We start from the raw sequence: 13,050 nt of genomic DNA on the forward strand, positions 1-13,050 counted from the left end.
TTTGAAAGGTTACATGGTGTATTATCCCACCTATATAACATTCTGGAGAAGGCAGAACTATTGCAATGGAGAACAAATGAGTTATTTAGGGACTAGGGTCGGGTGAGGGTTTGACCATAGCGGGGCAGCATGAGCGAATTTGTGGATGGTGTGATGGAATTGTTCTATATTGTGATTATAGTAGTAGTTACAAAGATCTACACGTGCACTAAAACTCACAGGACTAGATACACCAAGAAAAGTGAATTTTACTGTTTGTAAATTAAAAATAAATTTAGACATAAATGTACGAAGATGTAAAACGAATGTTTTCAAAAGCAAAGGATGTATAAAATTGGAGCTTATTCACATACACAAGTTTTTCCCTTTGGTGAACTAGAAAGTACTAAATAGACTGTTTTCTACTTCTAATTTAATTTTATTATGTTTTCACCAAACTTTTGAATGCTTAAGATGATTATGTACATAGTTTAATTTGGAGTTTGGTAGAAAGATAGAATTTTTTTCTTAAGCTTTTGTATCCTTTTAAGAAACAGTAAGAGGAGTCAGATGATACCTATTTTACTGTGATTAACACCAGCAGAGTTTTTAGGGTCTTAGAGTTTAGTCGTCTCCAGCAGTCTGATGTGTTATCCTGAGTAATAGCATTTGAGGCAAATGCACTTTTTAAACAGAGTAACACTTCTCACTTATTTTTCTGGGCTTTGGTTTTCTTTTTGCTCTCTAGACACAATGAAGCATATACGTGGACAAATCCTACCTGCTGTGTACATAACATCATTGTGGGGAAACTCTGGATTGAGCAGTACGGCAACGTGGAGATCACAAACCACAAGTGAGATGCTTCATCCTCCTCCCCTATCCCTTCAGTTGTCATCAGAGGGTGCCAGTAGTCTTTTTTAAAAAGTTCTAGTACGGCCTGATGATAATTTAAGAACCAGACAGTATAGCTCTGGAGTAAATAAAGCCCATCTATTTAATGAACAGATTTTATGTTAAAGTTTCTGATTAGGGGAGACTGGTGGACTCAGAGCTTCTGCAGCCTTGGGGAATGTTCATTCCCGCCTCCTTCAGCTCATTTTGCTGATCCTGATTAGCTTGCGTTGTTCACGTGGGGATGGGTGGCAGGAGAAACACGAAAGTTGAGAAGAGTTGGGTTCAAATCCTACTCTGTGACCTTAGGCCAGTGTCCTAGTTGGCTCGGGCTGTTGTAACAGAGCACCATGGGCTGAGTGGCTTCAACAGCAGACGTTTATTTCTCATGGTTCTGGAGGCTGGGAAGTCCCGGGTCAGGGTGCTGGCAGATTTAATGCTAGGTGAAGGCCCTCTTCCTGGTTTGAAGTTGGCCATTTTCTCAAATCGTTGAATGGCAGAGGGAAGGATCGTCTCCCCGTATCTCTTCTTAGAAGAACACTGATCCCATTCATGAGGGTTCCACTCTTATGACCTAATTACCCCTAAATACCCTCACGTGGGTGACTAGGGCTTCACTACATGAATTTGGTGGGCAAACATTCATTCCATAGCAACAAGTCCCTTATTTTTTATGAACCTTGCTTTACATTTTCTCCATGGCGGGTCCAGTACTGATTATGGGTTAATTATGATACTTTCTGTGTGGAGCCTGGCATGCGTTAGGAAGTCAGTAAGCAGCAGCTGCTACGAGAAGGGTTCTCACGGTCACTGTTCTCTCCTGCGGCTTCTGTGTTGAACAGTAACCTGAGCTCACTATCTCCTTTACAGGACTGCGGACAAATGTGTGTTGAATTTTAAGCCATGCGGCCTTTTTGGTAAGGAGTTACACAAAGTTGAAGGCTACATTCAAGATAAAAGGTAACGTTTCCATTTTAAATGCTGACTGGTATAGGTGTCGTTCACTAAATAAAATGTTATTAAAATCTGCCATTTCCTAGGAAACAAGCATTTCAGTAAATTGAAAAACTCTTTCTTCTGCAAGGAAATATTTATTTCTTTAAAGAATCTGATTTGTAAGCATCTTTATAATAATATTCAGTTACAGCAAAACGCTGGTTTAATTGCTGGCTAAACATCGGTTTCTCTTGACAGCAAAAAGAAGCTCTGTGCCCTCTATGGGAAGTGGACAGAATGTTTATACAGTGTTGACCCTGCCACATTTGATGCTTACAAAAAAAATGATAAGAAAAATACTGAAGAGAAGAAGAACAGCAAACAGGTGAACACCCCGGAAGGTGGCATCGAAGGAATCACGGGACTCTTTAAATTTGTACTAATCCTTTTGGAAGTGGCCTGTTAGCGGGTCACAGTGTGACCTCTTATACTTGGTGCTAATGCATGTAATTTTTCTCCTTGAACCTTCTTAATGAACCAGTTATCTGCCTTGGTAGCGAATGTTTGACATAATCTCCCGTGGAGTATGGGTGTGTGCTGTGCAGTTATACACGCGGCATAGAGCTCAACGTTGCTTTGTAAAGTTGCAGTTCATCTTCGTGAGACCAGTGTCCTTGTCCTTTCTGTTTATGTGCATTAGCAGTTGAGATCATTTGAATATTTGAAATTTCACCCAGAATGATCACGTACGTTTTCATGCTTGCAGCAGTTGTGTTGCCCTTTTGTATCCGAGATCCCTGAAGCTGAGAGCATCGCAGTTAAGGGATTCATTCCTGGACGGCTGTCCTCCTCTTACTAAGCGTTCTCCTAACGGGACAGTTTAACGTTAGACTCTCCCCGTGTGAGGCCACAGGTTTTCGTCGCAGGGCCCCGGGAGGCTGGACCGCTCAGCAGACTGAGCTAAAGAGAGCTTGCACCTATTTGGACAGGAAGCGTCGGAGGACTGATGACTTTCCAGTAACGGACATCACGATTCAGAGCACGAGCTCTGCTTAGAATCCCGCTTCTCCCACTTCTGAGTGGTTCAGTCTTGGGCAGATTCCCACCCTCTCTCCGCCTCAGCACCTTCATTTATAAAATGGGTACAGCAATAGCACCCACATGTCAGATGAGTTGACGGAGGTCAGGGGTTCCTGGTGAGGACAGCTCAGGACCCCCGTCTGCTCTGAGCATCACACCGGCCACCGAAGCACCGTCTCAGAGCTTCCGGTTCCCCTCGCCCCGCCGTGTCGAGCTCTCTGGGCCCCTTCAGGTGACTCTTACACATGCAAGAGTTTAGGAAGCCCCTAACCTTCCTCAAAAACAGAAGGTGTATGTCTGAGTGGCTTTCTTTGTAAACCGGTTACCGGGGTCCTGGGGACAGAGCAGCTGGTGCAGTTGACGGCAGTGGCACGTCCCTGGCTGGGCCCTTCTCCCCTCCCTCTGCCTCCATCTCTGGGCACAGTCCACTTTTCTCCTCCACCTGGGTCTCCGCTGCTTCTCCTTCCTTCCGGGGGTTGCACTGACGCTTCTCTGCAGTGACCCCAAGACTGACGGGGCTGGAGAAGGAATGCTCCAGGATCCCAGGCCTCAACCCGAACTCCTGGGCAGTGGCTCAGCCAACACAGGGCAGCTTGGTGAAGACATGGCCTCGTCCTCCTTTTACAGAGGTGGGGGGTGGCAGAGGAGGGCCTTGGCGAAATTCCAGAAAATCCCCCTCATGTCCCGAAAATCCCTGGTCAATCTTTGTAGAAAAACGGCCTTGCCCCTTGGAGAGAGAGGTCAGCCTCATGCTCACCCTGTGTCTACTCTTGCCTCCCGTGTGCATCAGCCACCGTGGATTTCTGTGTTCCCGAGCATATTTAAATGCCTTGGGGGAGCTTGTCACCAGTGTTGTCCCTTCCCTGCTGCTGTTTTTAAAGTTGCATACCTCAGCCAGTACTAGATTTGGTAACTGTGACATTGGGAGTATGACTTATCTTTACAAAGGCTTAAATTCTTTATATATAAAACTTCATGGGTGGGCTTCCCTGGTGGCACAGTGGTTAAGAATCCGCCTGCCAATGCAGGGGACACGGGTTCGAACTCTGGTCCGGGAAGATCCCACATGCCGCAGAACAACTAAGTCCATGCACCACAACTACTGAGCCTGCGCTCTAGAGCCCGTGAGCCGCAACTACTGAGCCCACAAGCCACAACTACTGAAGCCTGCACATCTAGAGCCCGTGCTCTGCAACAAGAGAAGCCACCGCAATGAGAAGCCTGCGCACCGCAACAGAGAGTAGCCCCTGCTCGCCACAACTAGAGAAAGCCTGTGCACAGCAATGAAGACCCAACACAGCCAAAAATAAATAAATTAAATATTTTTTTAAAATTATTAAAAAAAACTTTATGAGTTTATTACATAAGGACTAAATATACAGAGAGCTGCTAGCAGCTCTGCCAGGTTGGGTGGGGGGGGCGTGCAACCAGAGGAAATGTTAGTTTCTTTTTTAGCTTTACATCTTTTTGATTGTTTATAAATTTATTTTTTTATTTTTGGCTGTGTTGGGTCTTCGTTGCTGTGTGTGGGCTCCTCATTGTGGTGGCTTCTCTTGTTGTGTAGTATCAGCTTCAGTAGTTGTGGCACTCAGACTCAGTAGTTGTGGCTCGCAGGCTTTAGAGCGCAGGCTCAGTAGTTGTGGTGCACGGGCTTAGTTGCTCCGCGGCATGTGGGATCTTCCTGGACCAGGGCTTGAACCCGTGTCCCCTGCATTGGCAGGCGGATTCTTAACCACTGAGCCACCAGGGAAGCCCCTAGCCTTACATCGTTTTAAATTCTCTTTTTATAGAATGCTTTCAGGATCCCTACTGGTTTGTGTTGTTGATAAATTTAGTTAAATGCTCCAAGAATTTAATCTTTTCTTGCTCTCATAATGTTCCAGTCAATACTTAAATGAGTTATTTTGGCTTTAAAAAAAACTTTAAAAATATTAGTAAATTAGATAGTAAAGGCATGATGATGGTGATGATAATGGCTTGAATGCACAGAACCCTAAATGAGACAACACACAAGGCTCACGAGGCTCACAGCGCTTACTCACTAGGCCTGCATTTATTGGCTCCCTGGCCTGTGTTGAAAGGTGAGGATGTGAGAACGGGAAAGTCATGGTGCCCTGGCCCTCGTACAGTTAAATCCTCATGCTGTGCAGTCAGCGGTGTTTATTTTACAATTTGGAAGTATCTTCTTTTGAAAACATTTGTTTTGTTCATCTGTTGGTTCTTCTAGATGAGCGCTTCTGAGGAGTCAGATGAAATGCCAATGCCAGATTCCGAGAGTGTGTTTGTCATCCCTGGGAGCGTTCTCCTGTGGCGAATAGCCCCGCGGCCTCCCAATTCGACCCAGGTGAGGCTGGGCGTGCTGAGTGCGGCCTCCTGTTTACTGAGCTCTGATGGTGCTTTTTCCCTGGCCCAGGCGGGACCAGGAGGAGGCAGGTGGTCATCAAAAGCTCCTAAGTCGTCCCTCTGTGGCTTCTAACCTGGGACGGGGCATTCGTGCCGTCCAGGCCTCCTGGTGTCTGGCCAGGACGCCTTGGCGTGAGGCTTTGGGGGGCTTCCTTAACAATTACTGAGGGGCAAGACTGACTGTCGTTAAATGCAAGGTGGTGCAGCCAGATCTAGCAAGTAAGGATTTAAGTGAAGAACAGAGAATGTTGGGTTTGCTTGTATCTCTCCTTCGAGGTGATGGTGGTGGAAGCTATTCACGCTGGGAGGCCTGCTGGGGGGCTTTCTTTGAGACAGATTCCCACAGATGGCGCAGACTTGGGTGAAAACACTGAGATGTGTGGTCTGAGAAAGGCCGTCGTCAGCACCGAACAGGGGGTCACTGTCAACTGTTTCTGCCTTCAGGGTTTCATTCTGTGTTATGCCCCGGTATATGTTAATCTGAACATTTTCTTCTTTTCAGATGTATAATTTTACTAGCTTTGCAATGGTTTTGAATGAAGTAGACAAGGAAATGGAGAGTGTGATTCCTAAGACAGACTGCAGGCTACGTCCTGACATCAGAGCCATGGAAAATGGGGAAATAGGTAACCAGCACCTGATGGCGGCACCAGTGAAGATTGATTTCTTTGAGGAGGGTGGTTGGTTTTACTCCTGGTCACTGTCAGCACTTTACTATGTTAGCACAACCATCTTTAGTCTCTCTTAGAGACTTTTTTTTAAAGTCTTTATTTATTTATTTGGTTGCTCCGGGTCTTAGTTGCGGCACGTGGGCTCCTTAGTTGCGGCAGGTGGGATGTAGTTCCCCGACCAGGGGTGGAACCCCTGCCCCCTGCATTGAGAGGGTGAAGGCTTAACCACTGTGCCACCAGGGAAGTCTCTAGAGATTTTTTTTTTTTTAATTAAAATTCAATTTAAATTCAGAAACTTTGGTTTGAAATTTGGGAATCTGAGGTGGACCTCAGCAGCTCATATTTCATTGTCTCAGTGATACTCCCTAATTTAATGTAATACATACGGCCAGAGGCATATCTTACATATCAGAGGAGAATTGGGGACAATAATATCACATTTATCAACTTTTAACTACATTCTGACTGGTTATTTCACTACATATTTCAGAATTTAAATAGCACCTTGTGAGCCTCAAAGAAGTGCTTGGCCTTGGTTAATTCTGACATTTTATTTTGTGCTGTTACATTTCTTCTTATTCAGTGGTTCTCAGAATGGGGGCAGTTTTTCCTCCAGGGGACGTGTGGCCGAGTCTAGAGACTTTGGCTGAAACATCTGGGGAACTGCTGCTGGCATCTAGTGGATGGGGCCCTGGGTGCTGCTAACGTCCTGCCGTGCCCAGGACAGCTCCCTGCGAAGAATCATGGGGTGCAGCGTGTCAGCAGGGTCGAGGCTGAGAAAGCCTGCTCGAACTAAACACTGACCCTCCCCGTGAATTATCAGTGCGACAGCGCTTTGGAAAACGGTTTGAATTTCTTACAAATGGAATCTGGAGGAGCTCTGTGAGGTCTCGCTAAGAATTTAGAAGATTTTCACGTGTGTTCAGTTTTTCCACCCAATTTTTCACTGAAGCATTTTAACATGATTTTTTTTTGGCCTTAAGAGTAAGCCGGCACCTTGGGTAAATGCAGAGGTTGTTAAGGGCAAAAGCTGTAGGAGAGGACCGGGTCTTGCGTGCGAACCTGGGGATATGTTAAAATTTTGACAGGATAAATTTCGTGGTGTTCGTGTTCTGATAAGATGGAGATGTGCTGATACCTGACTCCATAAAGTGATGGTGCTGAGTGCTGTGCCGGGCAGTCTCTACGTGTAGAGTAACGGTTTTCACTGCTGTGCTGATTCTAGATCAAGCTAGTGAAGAAAAAAAGCGACTTGAGGAGAAACAAAGAGCGGCCCGCAAGAACAGGTCCAAGTTGGAGGAGGACTGGAAGACGAGGTGCGATGAGGAGCTTGGGGTGGGGCGGGGGGCGGGGTGGGGGGGGCTGGCAGACGGGGGACTGCAGAGCCTGGCTCACTGCGCCCTGTGAGTTGTCAAGTATTTTCCACTGGCTAAGTTCAAGCTGAAAGGGCCGCATGTGTGCAAAGAAAAAGGACTGTTTGGAAGGTAAGGTTAAAACGTTCCTACACAATTACCACAGATAAGTGTCAGTTACGCAAACTACCTTTCCTTCTTCTCCAGCAGAACACTGTCCCTTCTATTTTTAAGAGGGAAGGCAGGGTTACAGATTTTGGCATGAAATAGGTTCAGAGCCATTTGCTTATATATGAGTAAATTATAGGGCCATTAGCTTATTACATATATCATGTATCACGGATATTTAGACAATGCCTTTACTCTTCCAAACACAAGGGACTTGACATGTCGTGGAAATACGATTTGCTAAAGTGACATCTTGGATTCCATTCAGCAACAGAAACTGGGCAATAAAATTTGCGAATTTTGAAAGTGTTCTTTTTAAGAATCAGGAGTTACATAGTCACTTGTATTGAGTAATAGAATCTCTTGTAAATAGGAATAGAATAAAAACATTTTCTACATTTATATTATGTAGTAGAAGCTGTTGTCCCATTATTCAAAGTTATTAAATAAATTTCAGAGCCAATATAGGCATAATTTCAAAAGCAGTTTAGTAGATATATTTTGGTAGCCCTTTTGCATCTTACACAGTTATTAGAACTAGAAATGACCTTAGATGGCATCTAGTCCAGTGGTTTTTGGACTTTTTTGTTAGCATCAAAATCTTTTTTGCCAACGAACACGTAAAGAATCTACAAATATAGAACACATGGCCACCAGGCTGCTCGGGTGGGAGCTGAGCGGTAGGGCCCGCCTTCTCCCACCCACACACACGCAGGATCTGGGAAACCACTGGAAAGCCATTAGTCTGGAAGTCCCCTCGTTGTATGTGAAGAAACCAAATGCTGGTGTATTTCATTTAAGAGACTCGCTCAAGGACAAGTATGCTGCAGACCATGATTAGAAAGAACCACAAAAACCAAAAGCACGTTGCTTTCCTGCAATCCCTTCTGAAAAGATTTGATAGATTTTAATCATTGTTTCTAGTCTCTTCTGCGAAAACTCACTTTGTACTGTATTTCTAATTTGTTTTGTTTTGTTGGCCACAGTGCACAGCTTGCGGGATTTTAGTTCCCAAACCAGGGAATTGAATCCCGGGCCCACGGCAGTGAGAGCACCAAGTCCTAACCACTGGACCACCAGGGGATTCCCTATTTCTGATTATTAACTCCTTTATTTTTCTGGCCACATTTTCAAGTGTGCAAAGTAAGAGAAAAGTATTACTGTCAGGTAAAGTCCTACGTGCAGAAAGTAAGGAGCTTTAGCCGGCTCTGTGTTAGCCTGAAAATAAAAACTAGAAGCTATGTTTGTGAGCTCCACTTTGGAGCCTTACACATGCTTGCTTCCACTGCTGTCTCTTAGCACCAGTAGTTCTTATATGAATATACAGACCTTAAAAATGACCCTACTGACCCTTTGTCCAAATGGATATGTGCTTGGAGTCTTTTTCCAGTAGTGGTGAGAGGTGGCATTCACTGACTGGGTCTACTCCTGCTGATAACGTGCTTTTTGAACAGCGTGGTCAGTTTGTGTCGGGGTGGGGATGGGGCAGTTTGTAAAGGAGCATGTTCTGCCAGGTAGAGCTGAAACCAGCCCTCAGAAATCAGACCCAGAACCTTGTTGTGTAACCTGTCCCCAGTTCTTCCACACTAAAAGCTGGCTTTCCTGTTGACACCAGTTTCACTCATTTGAAAAGAGTTCCAGCTTTGGGATTTTTCAGGCTTTAAACTGTGGTTCCTGCATATGGAAATGGCTGCTTGTGATCCTGCCCTGTTTTCCTAGAGGAGCCCAGAGACCTTAATAAGTGGGGTTATGTGGGGAGAGAGTGGGGGGACTGGCAATAGACACAGGATTTGAAGAGAAGGTGGGTGGTGAGGCCAAAAAAATTTGATGACATCATCTCTTCCCTCAATGCAAGCATCGTGCAGAATTAATATTTTATCTAATGTTATTTTACTGATATAGACCCATGGAGTCTGTAGACTCAGAAACATTGACTAAAGGGTAACAAAGAACAAAGACATCTCCTCACCCCCCTCCCTCCTTTTCTTTTGCCTCTGCTTGCCTAATAAGACTTTGAAAAGACAGCATGGACTTCTTTGTATGTGGAGGGGGGTGCACTGATGGCAGCAGAGTTTTCCAGACGTGAGTGCTGGAAATTAAGAGACTAGATGTTGAGAGAAACTCTGATCCCTAGCATCAGACCTTCCGATCCGAGGTGCTCATCTTTCGTGCCATGTTGCAACTCTCTCCAAGAAGTGCTCCCCGAAGGGAGGCCTTGCAGACATGGCCTTTAGAGCACTTGGCTTATGTGTGAACAAAAATACATTCTTTGCTATTGAATCTACTGTTCTGCACAGTCTCTTTGCACTTGACTTTCCAGTTGTCCACTTTGTATGGAAGAAATCCTGTGGCACAGGCCTGAGGCTTGGTTAATTTTGAGAATTTTTTGGTTACCTTGATTTTGATTTGCCTGATTTTCTGAAGTGCTTGATTTTACTAAGCCTGACTACAAAAGTGCTTTTACTACGTGGACTTTTGAGACCAAAAGGAGTAAAATTATATACTTCGTATTAGACAAAAATTCTGTGACTTTGATCAAACAGTGGTTCCTTAAAGTATTTCCAGCTTGGTTACCAAAGTCTGAAACACACATATCTTGATCATTTAAAGTAGACTTCTAATTTTTCTAACTAGGGAAAAGTCCCAAAAGCAAAATAATATATGTAATATTCTAGAAAATCTGGCCTAGTGGGCATTTACTATATCAGTCTTCAAGGAATTAGCCTCGTCTGAAGCATTTTTTGTGTCTTAGGGTTTTTAGTGCTGCTGCAGTGATTAATAGGACCACTTGGGACTTACCAAACAAATCTAAGCTCACTCTAATCGTTAAATATTTTTAGAGGCAATTTATTTGGAAAGAATGACAAAGACATACGAAACTGTTTTCATAAATATTACTGAAAACTAAATCATATTAGAAAATGTTATACAAATTGAAATTTGAACCTTTTGAACAAATAATTTTTCATTTCCATTACCCAGAGAAAGCTGGGAATGTGGGAAGTGGATGACTTGTTATTTATTTATTTTTATGAATTTATTTTTGGCTGTGTTGGGTCTTTTTTGCTGCATGCAGGCTTTTCTCTAGTTTCGGCGAGCAGGGCCTACTCTTCGTTGCAGTGCGCGGGCTTCTCATTGTGGTGGCTTCTCGTTGCGGAGCACGGGCTCTAGGGCGTGCGGGCTTCAGTAGTTGTGGCTCGTGGGCTCTAGAGCGCAGGCTCAGTAGTTGTGGCACTATGTGGCTCCGTGGCATGTAGGATCTTCCCGGACCAGGGCTCGAACCCGTGTCCCCTGCATTGGCAGGCGGATTCTTAACCACTGCACGACCAGGGAAGCCCCATGACTTGTTTTTTAAAGGGCAAGAAGAAAATTAGGGCAGCTCTTTCTAGAATTTGAAAAATGTTAAAATCTAGATGCAGCCTATGAATCTCTATTAGTATGGAGAAAATGAAGACCCAGGAAGATCTGGATCAGATTAATTTCAGTGGATTATGTGTAACAGTGTATTTGACAAATCATGGTCTTTAACAACTTTGATATCAGTGACTAGCTTGGGCAAGTTATTTAACTTCTCTGACATTGAGCTCCTCATTTGTAAAATGAAACTAAGAGTTTGGTGGTGGGGTGGCATTTACTCTGAATCAGGCACCTTCGTGTTACTGTAGGTAAGTGGTGAAAGTTAATTTCCGTATTCGAATTCCTTATTCCCCATTGCTTGATAGAATGCGTTGAAGGAATGGGCCTAGGTGAACAATTAGACAAGTACTGTTGCTGAATGCTGTGGAAAATCCTTGAACCTTTTGGGTGGTCTCATTACATATTTCGGAAAATTATTCTATATATGTGCTCTCTAAAAGCACTTTAAAGTCTCTTCGGAAATCCCTGACTCACAGGACAAAGTGAATCGCTGCAGTAGGGGAGTCTGCAAGCTAGTGAAGCAGCAGGGACCCTGTGATCGGGAACAGTTTCCCCCATAACTGTTGTCTTTCCTCTTTAAACAGGTGGTTCCATCAAGGTCCTAATCCCTACAGCGGAGCCCAAGACTGGCTTTACTCCGGCAGCTACTGGGACAGAAACTACTTCAATTTGCCTGACATTTATTAAAACATAGACAAGTTGGAGCATTTGGCTAATCTACAGATAAGACTTAAACCTGTGTTTTAAATTTTTCTTCTTTGATTTCTACTCATCTTTTGAAAAGAGAAAAAATCCTCTCATGATAACTTGCATTTCACCCAACAAAAGTAGGGCATAAGGTGGATACTGGTGATGAAAAGTCTTTGGAAAAATGGGTAATTTTGCTATCCCAACATGCTTATTTGGAATACTATTTTATCTAGAGGTATGGGAAACTGTTGGAGAATATGCTTTTTGGTGGTTGCTGTTGCCATATTCACTGAAGGTTTATACCTAAATGTAACTTTAGCTTTATGGAATTATATAGTAACCCAAATCAAGTTATTTTGAATATTTTTAGGCTGTCATGCTTGAATGTTTTAGATTTAACTTCGAAATGTTTAGAATTCTCCTATATGTTTATATGCTCAAATATAGAGGTTATGCCATCTTGTAAAGACTGCATTGAAAAGATGGCTTTTCTTCTTACTAATCCTCTCAATTTTACCCCTTCCCACCTCTAAAAAGAAAAACAATGCCTGAATGTTCAGAAGAGAGATTCCTGATTTGAAAATTCTAAACTGGAAAAGGTATTTCGTTTGCTTATTTTAGTGCTCTGATTTTACTTTTACAATGTTCTATAATTAATGTCATTAGAATTCAGATGTTTGAGTTGTACATGTTTGAATTGAAAATATGTATAAAACGTAGCAATTCACAAAAATACCCCAGAAATATAGATTTTAGTCACCATCATTACGTAATGAGAAACCTTTTTAAATGCTTCAACTCCCAGTGGCAAATGCCACCAGAGAAATTCAGTTGTACTCATGTATTATAAGTATCAGACTATATAAAAGAAGGTCTTGTGCATTTCAAGTTTGCAAGGCACCTGTGTACTTAAGATACGTATGGAGACCTACCTGTACAGTAGCTTTGCCCCTTTAATTGGGGTACAGTAATCTTACGGTATTTATCTACCCAACCCCAGACTGAGATATTGCTCCAGGGGGCCTTAGGTAGCTGCCAGTAAGTTATTTTAATGGCTGTCGTGAAGTTAACAAGTGTTATAATGAAATAATCTACCTGATGCTAAATAAAGGCTTTAGAATGTTCAAAACAGTGTGGTCTCTTTTAAACTTTGAAATATTCTAATGCTGCACTTAATAGGATGCCAGATTGTCAGGTGTCCTTACAAGAAAGTAAGTCCTTGTGCTGCCACGGTCCCCAGGGCCAGAGCTCACCCCCGGGCTCACGTGCTAAGTAGGCAGTTAGCACTCACTGTTCTCTGGGTAAATACAGTATTTATTAGAGCAAGGTGCCACTGTCTTCACTTGGTGTGAATGCCAAATACAGAAGTACCAAGTGGAATACCTTGGTAGAAAATCGCTAGAGTGGAAAGTTTTTTTTTTTACAATGTATATGAGCATTGGAAAATGCTATTGTGTCAT

General features: G+C 43.4%; 1 protein-coding gene across 1 annotated transcript in view; it reads left to right on the plus strand.

Annotated features, from left to right (window-relative positions):
• The window catches only part of OSBPL1A (oxysterol binding protein like 1A), a 196,690-nt gene extending 185,103 nt beyond the window's left edge, over positions 1-11,587 (plus strand). Inside the window, exons 21-27 of the mRNA XM_065889460.1 lie at positions 728-835; positions 1,744-1,833; positions 2,068-2,194; positions 5,117-5,233; positions 5,795-5,918; positions 7,189-7,279; positions 11,485-11,587. Coding sequence (XP_065745532.1) covers positions 728-835; positions 1,744-1,833; positions 2,068-2,194; positions 5,117-5,233; positions 5,795-5,918; positions 7,189-7,279; positions 11,485-11,587 — 760 coding nt within the window. The remainder of the gene's footprint in view (positions 1-727; positions 836-1,743; positions 1,834-2,067; positions 2,195-5,116; positions 5,234-5,794; positions 5,919-7,188; positions 7,280-11,484) is intronic.
• Positions 11,588-13,050: the final 1,463 nt, after the last annotated feature.

The sequence above is a fragment of the Phocoena phocoena genome, chromosome 13, assembly GCF_963924675.1.
Source record: "Phocoena phocoena chromosome 13, mPhoPho1.1, whole genome shotgun sequence".
NCBI classification, from domain to species: domain Eukaryota; kingdom Metazoa; phylum Chordata; class Mammalia; order Artiodactyla; family Phocoenidae; genus Phocoena; species Phocoena phocoena.